Raw genomic sequence first — 19,751 nt, forward strand, 5'->3', positions numbered from 1 at the left:
GCGCCCGCCTTTGGTGCGGGGTCTTGGGGGGGGATGGGTCAGTTTGAGTCCTCTGGTGGGTGGCGCTGTCCTTAGGGAGCGAGTTGTGGTCTCTACTGATACAATCGTGGGGGCCGCAGCTGGTCCGGCCGCCTCGGTACCGTTAGTGCCTGACCAGCGCACCCACGGGAGAGGTGCTTGGGGGCGAGGGCTGGGATCTTTCCCTGGCTCCTTCTTGGCTCCTCCCTCCTTGCGGGGGGTGAGGGGAAATGCTCGGCGTTGCTGGGAGGTAGTGGGCTGCTCTTCTGGGGTTGGGGGGCTCTCCGGGGGTGGGGCCTGACGTTGGCCCTCTTACTTGTTGGCTGGGGCCTGTGCTCTGTATTCCTGTGCCTTCCTGCTCTCGGGTGTGGGGGGCCTCTCGTGCCTTGGTCTGAATGTTTGGCAGGCCCCATGGCGGGGGGGTCCTGGCTGCTGCTGCTGCTTCCCCGGTGCGGGGTCTTGGTGTGGGGACTGCCGGGTGCTCTCCCCCTTTGTACATTCCATCATTATCCACATTAGAAAACCATAAACATTCAACTGAGCACAGTTGTCAGCTCACCACTAATAGTATATGTGACAGAATGAAAGACTTTATTTGTGTCGGTTTGTATCATTAAGTGTGTGAGCTGCAGTTATACTGTGTATATTCTGACTAGTTTAAATGTGGAGACTATCTCAACCAACAGGTGTGTTTGTAACTACAGAGTGCGTGTGTAGACAGGCCCCGGCCATTCTAGTTTACTAATTAAACCTCGATGTTTTATGATGTTGTTTCCCTCTATTGCCATCTTCTTTTTTCTCTAAACCCCAACTCTTCTAACTGAGCTGGGCTGGGTGTCATCTGCGAAACAATCAAAATCCATGTTAAATTTGTGAAAAATATTGCAAAGAGGTAGGAGGTAAGTGATGAAGAAAAGTAGAAATGGATGAGGAGTGAGATCTAAAGCATTTGGGGTGGATGAACTGCATGCAGCCTGAGAAGTAAGAATGAAACTAGTGGAGGGGGCGGGGGTGATACAGGGAGAAGAAAGTCGATGGAGAAGGATGGAATGGGATATTGTGTCAAAGGCTGCACTCAAGTTGAGGATGATGAGGATGGTGATGAGAGCAGAATCAGCTGAAGAGGAGAAGATCATTAGAGACTTTTAAGAGTTTTAAAAGTTTCTGTGTTCTGAGACAGGTGGAAACCAGAATGGATTGCATTACTTTGCTTGAGATGGTGGTAAAGTTGAGAGGTGACTATTTTTTTTTTATAATTTTGGAAATAAATGGGAGATTAGAAATTGGACAAATAATTACTTAGGATCCGAGCTGGGTTTTTCTAGGTTAGTTTGTCAGCAGGGGTCTTGAGAATTGAGGGGACAGTACTGGAAGCTACTGAAGAAGTAATAATGGCAGAAAGAGAGAGACATGATTTAATCTGTGAAGCTAGGATAAGATCGTGCTGACATGTAGATTATTTAGAAGTTTGGATGAGGGAGGAGATTTCACAGGGATTGGGCAGCTGAAAAGTGGTAAATGTATGGGAAACAGGGAAATAATCCGGGGATGGGAGAAGGGAAAAGAGAGAGGAGGGGCTGATGCATAATTTGTATTTTTGGCCAAAATATGCTAGAAGGAATTTACAAGTATCACTGGACACATACACTATATTATCAAAAGTATTGGCTCATCCATCCAAATGATCAGAATCACGTAATAATTCTAATCCTCATTACTTTTCCTGATCACAGGTGGATAAGTCCAGCTCTCAGTCATGTAGACTGTTTTTACAAACATCAGTGAAAGAATGTTCTGCTCTCAGGATTTCAGTGAATTCCAGCGTGGAACTGTCATACCTGTGCTACAAATCCAGTCGTGTAACAAAGACCTCTGTAATACTTGATTGAGGTGAGAATGATGCCCAGCCGTTACTCACAACTGTGCCTTTACTTACAGACAATCTGGCTCTCAAATAAATGCAATCTTTTATAATACTGGATATATATAATGGCACACACAGTTCTCATGATAACAAAGCTGACAACCAAATGTGACGGCAAAAAGCTGCCTATATTCTAACTGAGACAGATCAGCGGTATGTTAACTTTCATAGGAGGTGATCAGTTCTTCATAGGATTCATGAAACATTTTCAGAGAATTATCACTTTTTAAACAGTTTTTGTTTGTTAGATTACATAACTTCAAGTTTAAAGTGCTTTCATTGTTAGATACAGACATTCTAAAACAGAAGAAAATATATGCAGACATACCTTTTTTCATGTACGGCAAAACGTGCCCTCCATGGTTCATATGTCCTTCATGAGATTCTTGAAACCTGTTTTCTTTTGGTGTCGGGTCCTCTTGCTGAGCTTTGACATTTCCATATCTTGACTGAGGTGAAGTGGATTTCAGTTGTTGGCCATTCAGTGAATATGTGCTGGTAATTTCTCCAGTAAGTTTTGACACTGTGGACACATCATCTCCAAGCTCCACGTATTCCTCTCTAGTTAGAGAACTTGAGGTTGCTTGGGCACCATGGTTCAAGGAAAGAGGGTCTGTTATTCCTTCTCCAAACCCTGGAACTGTGGAACAGTTTGGGAGACTTTGGGATGACAAATTTTGATAGATGGCAATCTTTGAAAGCTGAGCCACAGCATCATCTGCCCTTTGTTTCTCTTTTTTCAACATTTTCACTAGGATACCTAAGGAAAAGTGTTAAAGAAGTAACTCATTTTTTATTAAAAAAAAGAGCAAAACCAAAAAAACCAAAAAAAAAAAGAAAAAACAGGAGACAGGTTTCATAAAAAAAGCTTCTCTAAAAAACATAATAGAAAGTGAGTAGAATGATGTAAAAGTGTTCACAAAGAACATTAACTTTATGATATTTTTTTTTAGGTTATATGACTTCTAAGCATTTCCAAAACACATAAATGGTAAAATTCAAATAAACGTACAAATTTGTAAGAGCATTTATGCACAGTATAGAAACTCAACTAAAATACTGCAAAAATAGTAGATGATATGAAAGATTAAAGAGAAAGAGCACGTTTTTATCATTATTATTATTAAGATTCTCTTAGCTGCACTGAGCGAGCGTGGATGCAAAGCGGTCCATCGTGTGGAGCACATGAACCGAGTGATCATTTCAGTATTATTTCAGTATAATTTTCTTTTTATTATTTCAGTATAATCTTTTCTGTTAGTAGGAAAACAGACAGTTTGATGTAAGGACCAAAAGGAAAACATACTTAACCTTAAAAATACCTTTATGAAGTTGATTCTACCCTCCTCCCCCATCTGTCCTCTAAATTTCAGAGAGACCTGCAGTTGAACTGATTTCCCCCACTCCTCCCCTTTTCTTTACACACCTTTCTGGTGCCTTTTCTGCTGACAGGAGCGTGCTGCTGCAGGGGTCACCGATTTATTGGTTTTAGTCAGTTCCAAACACTGTGATATAATGGATAATACGAAACATTATTGGCACAGATTTTTTGGTTTTCACCATTAAACACTGAGCTGGTACCCCCTTTGAATTGCCGCCCCGCGCAGCCGCCCATACTTCTTTAACCTAAAACAGCTACTACTTCCAACCCATTTTTACTCACTAATCATCCAGCTGGCCCGCTTCTCTGTCTGGCCTCAACTTTTTGGTACAGGCGCACACTGGTGGACTGAACCAAAAGTTCAGTGAAAAGGGGTGTTTGAGCCAAATTTTAGCCTTCAAACTGACGGTGCCATCTCTTAAAGAGACGGGTCGATTCAGAGTGAACACTGCTGAAAAGATTAATTCATGTTCTGACTCTCCCGATAACCCACTCCTCCCTTGCGCTCCTCTCCCATAGAACTGTGCCACACTTAAAAGCTTTCTAGGATGTACTTGGGTTTTTGGAGGACTGCAGCGCAACAAAACAGGTTGCCAAAATGTTAGCTATGGGTAAAAAGTGTTAGGAGTCAGCGCTCTGTCTCCTCTGGTCGAGAGACAGTAAGCGCTGTAGACGACTCCGACCTATTTCTGGTGGGTTACCTAAAGCACGTTTTGTGGGTTGCGATTCAATTTCGATTTGAGACTCACAGCCGTGAGCTGTGACCTGCAAACAGACTTACCAAAGCTTCAATGCATTGTTTACTGCAGGGGTGTCAAACTAATTTTGGTTCGGGTCCGCATTCAACCCGTCTGATCTCAAGTGGGCTGGACCAGTAACATAATAGCAAAATAACCTTTGTTCAACTGTAGCTTTGTTTTTGTTTGTTTTTTTCTTAGTTGGTAAAATGCCTCAAACAGCCTAGTAGTATAATCAGTTAATATTACACTTTCATTCACAGAGCCCTCAGAATGCCCTCAGGCTGTACAGGCGTGAGATCAACATGATAAAACGCAGTCTAAAATAAACGGGCAGCCGTGGTGCAGTGGTAGGGCGTTCGACTCCTGATCAGAAGTGAGCAGGTTCGACTCCGCCTTGCCCGCCCATGTGTCGAAGTGTCCTTGGGCAAGACACTGAACCCCGAATTGCCTCTGGTGGGAGGTTGGCGCCAGTGTTAGGCAGCGGAGCCACCACCAGTGTGTGAATGTGCGTGTGAATGGGTGAATGGGTCTGTGACTGTGAAGCGCTTTGGGCCCTCGAAGGAGGGTAGAAAGCGCTATACAAGTATACGCCATTTACCATTTACGCCAAACGTTATGTGACAAAGAGGCACGGGCGTTTGGATCCATATGCAGAGGATTTAATAGTGAACACAAACCAGCAGAGACGAGGTAGGACGTGGTCAAAAACAGGCAGAAGTCAAGAACCAGGAATAGAGCATCGATTAAACGCTTGGCCAGATTGCCGTGCAAAAACAAGACCTCACACTGAGCAGAGCTCAGTGACTGTCTAAATACTGTTTGTGGTGATGAGCTGATGGGGAACAGCTGGGAGAGCCTGGGAAGAGGGAGCAGAGGTTGATGGTATTTTGAGTGTTGAAAAGGCACAGGGAGTGTCAATACTCTGGTGATTACAGAACAGGCTGTAGAAAACAAGATATGGACAGAAAAGAGAAAAATTGTGACATTCATAGCAGGGGTAATTAATGCCACAGCTGAGGTGAAATCTAAAACTGGGAGGATCCAAATTATAGTAAAGGCAGCATGTCATCACCTGGGCCTGAAAGATTTAAAATGGGAAGATGTGAGGGATGAACTTAGTTTGCAAATGAGTCCAGAGGCACAAGGTATGGGTTAAGAAGGCTGATGTTAATACTCCAGTGGAATGCGAGGAGTTTAATTGTCAATGGACTTGAATTTAAGAAATATATTGTTGATGACGGAGGTACAGTAGATGTCATATGTATTCAAGAATCGTGGTTAAAACCTCAGTTGGAGTTTGTAGTTCAAGGGTATGTTGCCATTAGGAGTGATAGGAGGGACGGTGCGGGTGGTGGGTGCATTACACTGATTAGACAGGGGATACAGTACAGAGAAATAGCACTAGGAGTGGATATGGAATGTGTAGTAGTAGAGGTGTGGATGGGGAACAAGAATGTGGTAATTGTGAATTTTTATAACCCTTGTAAAAAGTTAGCAATGACAGAGATGGAAGGCATAAAAGGAATGGACAGAGAGCATGTGGTTGTGTGTGGAGACTTTAATGCACATAATGAATTATGGGGGAGCAGCCAGACTGATTGTAATGGGAAAGTGGTGGAGGAGTTATTGGATGAAAAGAATATGGTTTGTTTAAATAATGGGAGCACGACAAGGGTGGATGTGAACACGGGTAAAGAGTCAGCGTTGGACCTAACACTGGTTTCAAACAGTATGGCTGCAAGGAGTGAATGGGGAGTAGATAGGAGGAGTACTATTGGAAGTGATCATTATCCAATATACTGTAAAGTTGAGGGTAATGTGACGATACCAACTGAGAATAGAGGAGGGAAGTGGGTGTTTAGGAAAGCCAGATGGGAGGTCTTTAGGGAAATTACTGATGTCCGACTGAAAGAAATAGAGGACTGTGGTGAATTGGAACAATTTGACAAAAGTGTGAGAGAGGGAATCAGGGAGGCTGCTATTCTGGCAATTCCTAGGAGTAAGGGGACAGGGAGAAAGAAAGCAGTGCCATGGTGGAATGATGACTGTGGTGCAGCAATTAAAGAAAGTAACAGAGTTTTTAGACAACTGAAACATAATCACTCCTATCAGCAACTGATAATGTATAAAAAGGCTCAGGCAGATGTAAGAAGGACAATACGGGGGGCAAAAAGGAAGTACTGGCGGGATTTTTGCAATTCTATAGGGGATACAACTCAGGTAGGAGAGATATGGAGGATGATTAGGAAAATGGGGGGAGGGGGTAGAGACTGGGGGTTCCCAGTGTTGGTGACTGAGGGAGAAACGGCTGTGACGGACAAAGAGAAGGCAGAAATGTTGGTGAAAGGTTTTGTTAATATACATTCGTCTCAGAATTTATCATTGGAGGGAAGACGAGCAAGAGAGCAGACAAAGGAGGAAAATAAAGAAATGCTGACGGGAGGGGGGGAGGGTAATGATGTCATAAACGCACCATTTACGATGGGAGAGTTAATGAGAGCCTTGGCGAAGACAAATGACTCAGCACCGGGAAAGGATGAGATCTGTTATACAATGCTGAGACAGCTTAGTACGGAGGGGTTAAAGAAATTGTTAGCATTGTATAACAAAGTGTGGTTGATGGGGAAGGTACCAGAAGGATGGAAGGAGGCCATAATACTCCCAATTAGGAAACCAGGAAAAGATCCGAGCAATCCTGGAAGTTATAGACCGATAGCTTTGACATCTACTGTGGGTAAAATCATGGAAAGAATGGTGAATGTTAGATTAACATGGTATTTGGAGAAACATAAGTGGATAGAAAAATGTCAGAGTGGTTTTAGGAAAGGGAGGGGAACTTTGGATCCGGTTCTGTGTTTGGAGAATGAGATCAGCAAGGCTCAAGTTAACAAGGAGATGGTGGCAGCAGTATTTATGGATATAGAGAAGGCTTATGATATGATGTGGAAGGATGGATTAATGATAAAAATGAGAAGGATGGGTGTGAATGGTCGTATGTTTGATTGGATAAGAGATTTTTTGGAGGATAGAAAGATTCAGGTTAGGGTGGGTAAGATGATGTCTGGTCAGTTTAGGACTGAGAATGGTACTCCCCAAGGAAGTGTGATTAGTCCTACATTGTTTCTGATCATGATAAATGATATATTTGATAAGGTGCCTACAGAGCTGGGTAGGTCTTTGTTTGCTGATGACGGGGCATTATGGAAAAGGGGCAGAAACAAGAAGCACTTGGTCAGAAAGATGCAACAGGGGCTAAAACAGGTGGAGGACTGGGGGATGAAATGGGGGTTTAGATTTTCTGTTGAAAAATCTAAAGTGCTGGTTTTCACTGGGAAGAGGAAGAGGGAACAATGTGAGCTGACATTATATGATCAAGTATTAGACCAGGTCGATACGTTTCAATTCTTAGGGATGACATTTGATAAAAAGATGACGTGGAAGGATCATATTGATAATATAGAGGAAAGATGTAAGAATGTTTTGAATGTGATGAGGTGTCTGGTAGGTTTGGAATGGGGAGCAGATATAGGTTCAATGAGGTGTATATACAGAGCTTTAATACGGTCTCGAATAGATTATGGAAGTGTAGCTTACGGGTCAGCAGCTAGTACAAGGTTGAAAAAATTGGATAAAATTCAAGCCAGAGCTCTAAGAATATGTAGTGGTGCAACCAGAACGTCTCCGGTATGCGCATTACAGATAGAGATGAGGGAAATGCCACTGTGGATAAGGCGAAAACAGATAATGCTGAATTACTGGATTGGGGTATCAGGATTTGAAGGTCCTCACCCCACAAAACAGACTTTGGTTGAATGCTGGGAAAGCAGGAAGATGAGGGAGGGGAGTTTTGGGCGGGCGGCAGCTGGGGCAGCCAGAGAGGTGGGGGTCTTGGACAAGGCCTTTTTATCGGTAGTTTCATGGCCGGAAGTCCCAGTATGGCGGATGGAGAGTCCAAGTGTGGATCTTAATATGTTGAATGTAAAACAAAAGAAGGGGAAAATTAGCTTGAATATTGAATTTAATGAATATGTAGAGAGGAATTATCCTGGATTTATTCATATATACACGGATGGTATAAAGGATCCACAGTCACAAAGAACAAGTGCAGCATTCACGGTACCGAGTCATAAGATTAATTTATTCAGGAGAACTTCAGATGAACTAAACATATATTCTGTAGAGCTTTTTGCAGTCACTTTGGCACTAGACTGGGTGATACGAGCTAGACCAGGACCAGTACTGCTTTGTTGTGATTCTGCATCTGTGTTGCACAGCATAAGGGCGGGGGAGTCTAAACACAGACATGACTTGATGTTCAACATGTTGGCAAAATTTTCAACAGCAGTAAAGCAGCAGAGAGTTAGTTTTATGTGGACACCAGCACATGTAGGAATAATAGGAAATGAAAAAGCAGATAGATTGGCCAAACAGGGATTACACAAAGAACACGTAGATGACAACATAGAACTTTCGAAATCTGAGGGGAAGAGTGTGGTTTGGAGGAAAGTCCAACAAATATGGCAGAAGTACTGGGACCAGGAGACAAAGGGGAGACACTTATATGGGATACAGGAGACGGTGGGAGGAGACAGAGTATGGGGCAAAGACAGACGAGAAGAAGTGGTGTTTACCAGGATGAGGATAGGGCACAGTAATTTAAATAAAACCATGAAATTAATGGGGAAACATGAAACTGGAGAGTGTGAAGACTGTCAGACTGTGGAATCAGTGGAGCATGTGTTGATGGAATGTAGAAAGTATGTATGGGAAAGAAAAATTATGGTTGAGGAGTTCAAGAGGAAGGGGATACAGATTAAGGATATGAGGGACATATTATCCAGGAAGGGTGATGACAGAAGGCCACTATGGAAATTTCTGAAAGAAACGGGGCTCTTTAGAAGAGTTTAATTGGAGACCTGAAGGTGGCAGCAATGCAACAATGTTGGATGCCGGCTGCCATTAAACCCCAGAGAGAGAGAGAGAATACTCTGGTGATGGCTCCCTCTAGCGGCCAAAAGGGGGCAAAGCAGCCTGAGTCCTGACACGGTAAATTTTTTATGTTCCGTAACTGATATTTTATTGAACTTAAGGCAGAATATGGCCTTTATTTCCACAAGGAGGAAAGCGATCTTAGTTTTGAAGCCACACAGGCAGACTGAAGAACTGTTACTGTCTGTTTGACAACATCATGGAGCTGTGAAGTCTGTGATGTTCATATATGTGGCCCAAATAAGGAATCTGAGAATTTCGCCTGGAATTCTCTTGTATTTTCATTTAAAAATGTGTCTGATATGTGAATAGAACATGGAAAAATGACTAAATAAAGGCAGTGTCACATGGGAGAGGTTGTACTGATTAAAATGATCCAAAATAAGCAAGTAGATCTTCTTTTCCTTTCGGCTTTTCCCTTCAGGGGTCGCCACAGTGAATCAGTTCCCTACATCTAAGCCTGTCTTCAGCATCCTCCACTCTAACACCAGCCACCTTCATGTCTTCATTCACTGCATCCATAAACCTCCTCTTTGGTCTTCCTCTAGACCTCTTTCCTGGCAGCTCTAGACTCAGCATCCTTCTACCAATATATTCACTGTCTCTCCTCTGAACATGTCCAAACCATCTCAGTCTGGCCTCTCTGACTTTATCTCCAAAACCTCTAACATGTGCTGTCCCTCTGATGTATTCATTCCTGATCCTATCCATCCTGGTCACTCCCAAAGAGAACCTCAGCATCTTCATCTCTGCTACCTCCAGCTCTGCTTCCTGTCTTTTCTTCAGTCCCACTGTTTCTAGTCCAAACAACATGGCTGGTCTCACCACAGTCTTGTACACCTTTCCTTTCATTTGTGCTGAAACTCTTCTGTCACACATCACACCTGACACTTTTCTCCACCCATTCCAACCTGCTTGCACTCTCCTCTTCACTTCTTTTCCACACTCTCCATTACTCTGTACTGTTGACCCTAAATACTTAAACTCCTCCACCTTCTTTATCTCTTCTCCCTGTAACCTCACTCTTCCACTCTGGTTCCTCTCATTCACACACATGTACTCTGTCTTACTGCGGCTAACCTTCATTCCTCTCCTTTCCAGGGCAAACCTCCACCTCTCTAACTCCACCTCCACCTGTTCCCTGCTCTCACTACAAATCACAATATCATCTGCAAACATCATAGTCCATGGTGATTCCTGTCTAACCTCATCCGTCAGTCTGTCCATCACCATTGCAAACAGGAAGGGGCTCAGAGCTGATCCCTGATGTAATCCCACCTCCACCTTGAACTCCTCTGTCACCCCTACAGCACACCTCACCACTGTCTTACAGCCCTCATACATGTCCTGCACTGCTCGGACATACTTCTCTGTCACTCCAGACTTCCTCATACAATACCATAGTTCCTCTCTGGGCACTCTGTCATAAGCTTTCTCCAGATCTACAAAGACACAGTGGAGCTCTCTCTGACCTTCTCTGTACTTCTCTATCAACATCCTCAAAGCAAATGTTGCATCTGTAGTGCTCTTTCTTGGCATGAAACCATACTGCTGCTCACAAATGTTCACTTCTGCTCTTAGTCTGGCTTCCACTACTCTTTCCCACACCTTCATTGTATGGCTCATCAGCTTTATTCCTCTGTAGTTACCACAACTCTGCACATCTCCCTTATTCTTAAAAATGGGCACCATCACACTTCTCCTCCATTCCTCAGGCATCTTCTCACCACCTAAGATCCTGTTGAACAACCCGGTCAAAAACTCCACTGCCATCTCTCCTAGACACTTCCATACCTCCACAGGTATATCATCAGGACCAAGAGCCTTTCCACTCTTCATCCTCTTCAAAGCCCCTCTCACTTCACCTTTACTAATCTTTCTTACTTCCTGCTCCACAACCGTCACCTCTTCTACTCTTTGTTCTCTCTCATTCTCTTCATTCATCAACTCTTCAAAGTATTCTTTCCATCTTTCCATTACACCACTGACACCTGTCACCACATTACCATTCCTATCCTTGATCACCCTAACCTGCTGCATGTCCTTCCCATCTCGATCTCTCTGCCTTGCTAGTCTGTACAGGTCAGTCTCTCCCTCCTTACTACCCAACCTAGCGTACAAGTCATCATAAGCTCTTTGTTTGGCCTTTGACACCTCTACTTTCACCTTACGCTGCATCTCCCTGTACTCCTGTCTACTCTCCTCAGTCCTCTCAGTGTCCCACTTCTTCTTAGCTAGTCTCTTACTCCGTATACACTCCTGCACCTCCTCATTCCACCACCAAGTCTCCTTATCAACTCTCTTTCCTGATGACACACCAAGTACACTCCTACCTGTCTCCCTGATCACATTAGCTGTAGTTATCCAGTCATCTGGGAGTACCTCCTGACCACCCAGAGCCTGTTTCAACTGTTTCTTAAAAGTCATGCAACAATCTTCTTTTTTCAACTTCCACCAGTTTGTCCTCTTCTCTGCCTTTGCCCTCTCTTTCTTCATCTTCTTCACCACCAGAGTCATTCTACACACCACCATCCTGTGCTGTCTGGAAACACTCTCACCAACCACTACTTTACAGTCACTGATCTCCTTCAGATTACACCGTCTACACAAGATGTAGTCTATCTGTGTGCTTCTACCTCCACTCTTATAGGTCACTCTATGTTCCTGTCTCTTCTCAAAGAATGTATTCACTATCGCCATTTCCATCTTTTTTGCAAAATCAACCACCATCTGTCCTTCTACATTCCTCTCCTGGATACCAAACCTGCCCATCACCTCCTCATCACCTCGGTTTCCTGCACCAACATGACCTTTTAAATCTGCATCAATGACAATTCTCTCATTTCCAGGGATGCTCATCATCACTTTATCAAGATCCAACCAGAACTTCTCCTTCTCTTCCAGCTCACATCCTAGCTGTGGGGCATACCCACTAACAACATTGAACATGACACCCTCCATTTCTATCTTCAGACTCATCACTCTATCTGACACTCTTTTTACCTCCACAACACTCCTAACAAAATAAGCAAGTAGGTAGTCTTTCAAATTGAAAATACAGAGATAAATTCAAAAGTAAACAATAACTGAGTTCTATAGGTTCTAGGTTCCAAAGGGTTAAACTTGCAAACATTTTAGCGTTAACCTCCCTTTGTCTCCCAAATCATGGCATGTTGGCCTTATTTCTTGATCTCTTGAGGTTCCTTTGCCCTCCCTAGTGGTGGAATTGCGCATTGCGGTCATTTCTTTGAAGAACCATAACTCACCACAGGAATGAGCTGGAAACTTGTTTTCTTTTTTGAAAATTCATATATATTTTTTTCTTGGGCCAGATTAAACTATCTGGCGGGCCGGATACGGCCTGCGGGCCACATGTTTGACACCCCTGGTTTACAGGTTTCTCCAGCCAGTGACGTGCAGTCAAGGGAGGCAAGTGAATCACAGTCTCACTTGCAAAATATAGCTTAAAAATGCATAAATAAGATGAAATAAATATGTTTTTTAAAATTATAACAATTTAATTTTCGCCTGACCCCTATGGAGAGAAACTACTATAACCCTGATTTGTGCATGCGTAATTCTTGATTTGTAATTCGTTTAATAAATTTTGTGCATAAGTACAAAACTTATAAAAAAATACAAAATATAATTTACGCATGCACAAATTAAAATTACAATAGCTTTAAACTAATTACCTGACCAACCTGACTAACCGGCCAGAGTACGTACGTCTGCACAACTGTGTCTCTGAGGTGGTAGTCTGCAGTACTGGAAGCCCTCAGGGAACAGTACTGTCACCGTTCTTCTTCACACTTTGCACCTCAGACTTCACCTACAACACCAACAGCTGTCATCTACAGAAATACTCAGATTATTCAGCTATTGTGGACTGTGTGTCTAAGGGAGTTGATGTGGAGTACAGGTTGGTCATCGTGGACTGGTGTGTGAACAACCACCTGTGTCTGAACACCAGCAAGACCATCCAGGGAGCTGAAATAGTCACTGTCGACAGTTTCAAGTACCTGGGTGTTCACCTGAACAACAAACTGGACTGTTCCCACAACATCGACGACCTTTACAAGAAAGGTCAGAGTCGCCTCCATCTCCTGAGGAGACTGCAGTCCTTTTGGGTGTGCAGACATATGCTGAGGACGTTCTATGATTCTGTGGTGGCCTCGGCTCTTTTCTACGCTGTTGTCTGCTGGGAAGCGAGCTGCTCTGACCGGGACAAGAAGAAAATCAACAGGCTGGTGAGGAGGGCCAGCTCTGTCCTGGGTTGCTCGCTGGACTCTGTGGTGCAGGTGGCTGAGAGGAGGATGTTGACCAAAGTCAGATCCATCATGGACAACGGCTCTCACCCTCTGCATCAGACTCTGACAGGGCTGAAAAGCTCCTTCAGCCTCAGACTGAGACACCCCAGTGTAGAAACGACAGCAGATCATTCCTCTATACAGTCATCAGACTGTACAACGCTGCTGTTTAAATATTAAATCAGCTTAGATGTATATATAGTCATTGTAGATATATGTGTATATATTTATGTTTATAGGAATATGTGTTTGCGAATGTGTGGGTGTATGTGTGTTTATATTAATATATATGTGTATAATGTTAATATGCTATATTACTTGTCAATATCCTATATTATTATTATTTATTTATTTTATTTTATTTTTTTCAACTTATTACTTTTCATTATTTATGTATATAGTAAATTTCCTGGACTTTTATTTTTTTCAACTTATTGACTTTTTGTGGTGCCATAACAGATGAATTTATCCCTTTGGGATATGAATAAAGTTCAATTCAATTCAATAAAGTTCTTAAAATGCTTATTTCGACTTTTTTTAATTAATTGTGAGGTATATCTGTTCAAGAAAGTGGGAAAATGTCACATAAATCCGTAGTTATGCACAAATCAAGAATTACCTATGTGTAAATCTGGGTGATACTTATTTCTCCCCATAGACTCCGACCATCGTCTGCCTGTCTCTGCTATCTCCATGCTGTACCTGACCACCGCCTGTCTGACCAGAATCTATTCCTTAACTCTTTGATAAATACTGCAAATGGATCCAAGTGCCTCTGACTCCGTGTTACAAAATGTTTCTTCAGAAGGAGCTGCACACAGACTTAATTTATAAGTAAAAATAACTCTACAATAACAGTTTTGAGGATTTTTTTTCCTATGCTAGTTTATAAATGGAAGAAAAATGTTGAAATTACTTTTTTATCAACACACAACTGTTGCAAATCAAATGGTGAATAAGCTAGTCTGTAGGGTTCATATGTTTGTAAATCTGACTGATGCCTCACCAGCCATGAACCTTACCACATGTCACTGCCTTCAGCATATGTTACATCATGAGAGATTGGATTAAATTGAAGCCTGTAAAATATATCCTACAACTGGAAGAGCAGATAATTCCATCGACTAAAAAGTGAACTGCTATTTAAATCTATGAGATTCATAGTTCACTGTGAGGGCAGAATTTCTGTTTCACCTCGATGGTCGGTTTACGAATAGTAGTCTGCTGGTAGTAGCAAATCTTAAATGATTTATAGTAAACAAAACAGACAGAAACATGTTAAAGGATACTGATTTCATTGTCACGTTGCCTAAGCATCCCCTTCAAACTGTTCATGTCTACTGCACTGATGTGGGCCAAATTCTTTCTTGTTGCTGCTGATGACTGATCACTGCATTGGTTTTCTTCACTTTGTTTTTCCAAAAGTTTCTTCTGCAAAAAAACAAAGAAACACACCACACTTAAAACAGGAACTTTAAACCTCTGGAGTTAAAACATCAAGATGAAAATAGAGTGAGAAGATGAAAAAAAGATTAAATCTCATTCCACCAAACAAACTGAAAGAATCTACCATGTTGCAGCTAACATGATGCTGAAAGGAATGTAGACCAAACAGAAAATAAAGTTTATGATGGAGTATCAGGCAAAGTGCTTCAGGCGTGTGCCCACCAGCTCGCCCCCACCTTCACAAAGATCTTCAACCTCTCCCTGGCCCAGGCAGAGATCCCATCCTGCCTGAAATCTGCAACAATAATCCCTGTTCCAAGGAAGTCCCCGACCACCAGCCTTAATGATTACCGTCCAGTACCCCTCACTCCGGTCATAATGAAGTGTTTTGAACGGCTAGTCCTTAAACACATCAAAGATCATCTCCCTACAGACCTGGACCCTAATCAGTACACATACCGCAACAACAGATCTACAGAGGACGCCATTGCTGCAGCTCTTCACTCCACACTGATCCACCTAGAGCAGCAGCACAGCTACGTTCGGATGCTCTTTGTCTGCTCTCCGCAACCTCTTCCAGATGCCTTATCTTTCCTAAAACATTTATAACGTGGAACATCAGTCTTGAAGGTCAAAATCTTTTACTTTGTAAACAAGATTCACTTATACATAGAAAGTCTAGACTGGACTTGCAGCGAGGGCTGGACTCAAACACTGGTCTTCCGCGTCAAGGTCGAGCGACATAGCCAGTCGGATATTGTTGGTTTTGACAACAATAGAACACTGCTTTTGATGCATGTTGTTCACGGCCATTTAGCCGTTTTTTTACGGTGCTTTCCTGGCCTGGTTCTTATTGTGCCCTCTGGCATAAACTGCTACGCGTTCTATGCCCGTTTACCCGGTCATCTCCTCACTCAACTCTGCAGAATCGCTTCCAGACTCACTGTGTACATTAACTGGACAAACCAGAACTCCTCCGGGGAACACGTAGGGGGAGAGGTCCATATTTCGATCGACTATACCATCTATGGTCAAACTTGTAAAAGTTTTTTGGTCAAATTGTAAAAGTGTTTTGGTCAAACTTGTAAAAGTGTTTTTATAAAATTGTAAAAGTTTTTTGGTCAAACTTGTTTTGGTCAAATTGTAAAAGTGTTTCTATAAAATTGTAAAAGTGTTTCAGGTAAATGTATCATTGTTTTGCACTTCCCAGCCACTGTACTGAAGCGTTCAACTGCTGAGTCTTAGATAAATTATTGTGACCCCGAATTCATGAGCAAAGGGTTTACCATAACACTAACTGGGTTTAATTTTACTAAAAAAATAACTGTCACTAAAACTGGGACATTAGAGAGTATGATAGGTTATTATAGATAGGCACTTCCTGTTAGGATACCAAAAAATTCCAAATTAACATAATCACATAAATTCAAGTGTACACTTCCCCCAGGTATGCTTTCAAGGCATTGTGAAGGGGGAATTTAAAAGAAAGGAGAAAAGAGATTTTTAAATTTACAGGATTTATACATTTATAAACATATAATCCTCAACAACATGCCTCACATCATCAGAAACTATTACATCATAACAAAAACTGAGTTTGTAAATGACATCACTTCAGTTAATTGAAGCTCAATAAAGACCGGTACCTTGAAATAGAGGAAAGAATGCTGGACTTTTCTCATGTCAGGTCCCAGTGATAGTGTCACATCTGGATCAGGATCATTTAGAAAGGCTTTGATCAACTCTTCCAACCTAATAAACACAAAAAGGAGGAATATATTGACCCATTTACAAAACGGTTGAAATTTTATTCACAACTTCAAACGCAAGGGTGTCCATTGCTGCACATTTAAGATTCAAGATTCAAGATCTTTTGTTAAACCCATGCGGTGGGGAAATTCATTGTTTTTCAGTACAACCCAGAACAAGACAAACAGAGAGTTACACATAGACAGTTCAAGGTTCACTACGGAAGCAGCCAACTGCACAGCGTCACTTATTAGCATGGGAATAGAAGGCCACAAGAGGGGGAGCTAGGGCATAGGTGGAAAAAAAAAGGTTAGATCTTAACACTGCGTACAATGTTTGGATATAAGCAAAAAAATACACCATTACACAGACGCACAGTACATTCGTAGACGCAATACATGAGGTTTGATGGGTAAGATGGGCACCTTTCCATCAGTTCATTAGGTTCCTCAAAGAGCACACATTAAGACTATGCTAGGGAGGAGAGGGAGATTGCAGGAATGCTGAGGTCAAGGAGGGATGAGCAGCAGTCTTTGTCTGCATACACAGCTGCTTCTCACACTCTGTAGAAGCGGATATGTTTAGATCGAGCCAAGGGCAGCGCCCTCAGCTAAAGAGAGTCAGATTAGATACATTTCTTTCCGGCACCACCAGTTGATTTTTTCCTGCTAGTTATGCCCTTCACTGGTCTTGCAGAGTCTTTGAGGCAAATTTCAAAATGGGCCGGGATGTGGGCAATTTGGACCAATCTCCCTTCTTACGCACAAGTTCAAAGGTCGCAAGCACTCTGCTCAGTTGGGCAAGGGTGGCACAGTGCCTCTGATCCACTTGTGATTCTAGTTTTTCCTTGGTTGTGTAGACACACCCCCCATATTGATTGGGTTTCTGGTCAGGTGTCGTCGTGGAGTTCCTACTGTCTTCTGAACTGTTTAAACACGGCCTCTGTACGTTCCCCAGGTCATAGTCAAGTCTGTCCTGAGCCCACTGACCTAAGCCCTGTGTCATGATCCAGTGCTTCGGTTTTGTAATGTTCTGTTTTCCCTGTCAGTCTCACCATGTTCAGGTTTATGATCCACAGCTGTTTTTATCTAGTTAATTAACCTCAGTGTATTTAGGTGTCTGGTTTTCAGTTCTCATTGCCAGGTTTTCTGCTCGTTCTGTCACGTCACTGGTTTGTTCTCCTAGTTTTGTTATGTTTGAGTTTATGTTGTAAATGTTTGAGTTTCTGCCACCATGTCCTGTCTCCTGCGTTTGGGTCCTACACCAGCATCCAGTATGACCTGACCACCTTGGACCCAGCAGGAGACCCTTTACTGCAGTGGCAAGATTCTCTGCCACTGCAGTCCATGCCATGCCACTCAACACCACGTCATGCCAGATGGGGTTTCCTGTAGCAGTTTTCATGCCATGCCATTTATCCACCCAATCTGTTCCTGAGGGGGACTGTTGGGGCCATCCGTCCTGTTCCTGTAGAGCAGGGGTCTCAAACTCGCGGCCCTCGGGCCATCTGCGGCCCCGGGGATGATGATTTGCGGCCCGCGTCTTCATATGAAAGATTACTGTTAGTGCGGCCCGCAAGGCTGATATGAATGACAGTTGTTGTGTGCGGAGCTGAGCGAACCAATAACAGTAAAGTATATGACTCTGGAGGCGGGACATCAGTGTCCTCTCCAGTACATCACTCCCTCATTCTTTCATCCCTCCAATCAGCTGGGCGGAGAAGGAGCCATGAAGCACGGAACGCGATTTGCGTGACAAATTTGTGTGACAAATTTGCGTGCCCCGCGCGGCGAATTTGCTGCTTGCAGCTTGTCAAAAAATGTGTTTTTGTCGCCGCGCTGCGCCGCTTGTTGGAGGAGCTACCAGCTCCGTCTGGATGTCTCTCTTAGAATGAATTGGAGACAGATATGATGTCGAGGAATACGTTTTTTTTGACGTGCTGGCTGTTCCTATTAAATCATAACTCCTCAAGCTCCGAGCCGCAAACCTGAGGCCCACCCTCTTTCACTGTGCGGCGATCCGCTGCACCCGCTTGTCCAACATGTGATCCTGAGCTTTAAGCTAAGCCCTCGGGCTTACACCGCTAGCGTCAAGGATTCGTTGCGTCGCGGGAGTGGACTAGCTACAGCTGATGGCTTACACCGACTGCTGCTCCAGCAACAGCCTGTGAAAGCTCAGCCCAGACAGAGTAGTGCTGGATCTCTATGATCAGCTTCTCCTCGTCCATGGTTATGACTGACAACGCTGTGCTGCAACACACTTTAAGTAACCCGAAAATTACGTAATGTTTACGACACGCTGAAACCGGCGAGTTCAGCAGAAAGTTTGTTTTATTTTGAAAATATACCGGATGCACTTTAAATTCGCTCGCGTGGTTTCCGGTTTGAGTCATGAATAGCCACAACTTCACAGAAAGTGAAGACGATCAGCTGCGGCGTCCGTCAAAATTTGAACCAAACGAAAAGGATTCGCATCGGCCAGTCTGCAGACGCAGAACGTGAACGCCTGCAGTGGAAGTTTTTTTCTTGCACTTTTAATGTTACGAAAAGACTACGGCGCACGCAACGGAGCTGTGACGCTGGCGGTGTAAGCACGGGGTTAGGCTGTGCCTGCGTGCGCGTGTCTGCGAATTTTAAGGATCACGGACTGGCTGTGTCAGCAAGCATTCCAGTCCAAGCAAACGCGAGTAGAAGTCCGATGGACAGCAGTACATTGATCAGATTTATTTATTGGGATGAGTTCTATAAAAATCAACAAAAATTGAAATCCTTTAAAGATTTTCTCGGTACCGGGGCTTCTCTCTCTCTCTGAAGGAGCCATGGTTAATACTGACATTTGAAACTGAATAAAAATAATGAGTTTTCTTTAGTCAGTCAGTCAATATGTGGTTTCTTCAGTTGTCTGCATCTGTTGTATGGTCATTATTATTTTATTTATTTATTACGAATTTATTTGTTTTTTATTCATCTTTTAATGTATTAATTTATTTTATTAGTTAGTCCTTTTTATTTCGAACAACACATACATAGTACTTAGTAAAAAGAACAAGAAAACAAGAAAAGAAAATTCTATATAAATTATAAATAAAAACATTACACCTCAATTATGTAGTTCAAAATGGAGTAGGAAGAAGTTTAAAAAACGTTCTTTCCTACCCCCTAGCAATATATCTTAAGTTTAATCTTCAATATAAA

General features: G+C 42.8%; 1 protein-coding gene across 4 annotated transcripts in view; it reads right to left on the minus strand.

Moving 5' to 3' along the window:
• Positions 1–19,751, minus strand: part of LOC112141432 (kinesin-like protein KIF6) — a 192,261-nt gene that overhangs the window by 75,904 nt on the left and 96,606 nt on the right. For all 4 annotated transcript variants that reach the window (XM_036210768.1, XM_036210770.1, XM_036210767.1 and 1 more), the window contains 3 exons: positions 16,455–16,560; positions 14,652–14,793; positions 2,271–2,702 (listed from right to left, as the gene is read on the minus strand). In XM_036210768.1, the coding sequence (XP_036066661.1) occupies positions 2,271–2,702; positions 14,652–14,793; positions 16,455–16,560 (680 nt within the window). The remainder of the gene's footprint in view (positions 1–2,270; positions 2,703–14,651; positions 14,794–16,454; positions 16,561–19,751) is intronic.

This window comes from Oryzias melastigma, unplaced genomic scaffold (genome assembly GCF_002922805.2).
Source record: "Oryzias melastigma strain HK-1 unplaced genomic scaffold, ASM292280v2 sc00232, whole genome shotgun sequence".
Lineage (NCBI taxonomy): Eukaryota > Metazoa > Chordata > Actinopteri > Beloniformes > Adrianichthyidae > Oryzias > Oryzias melastigma.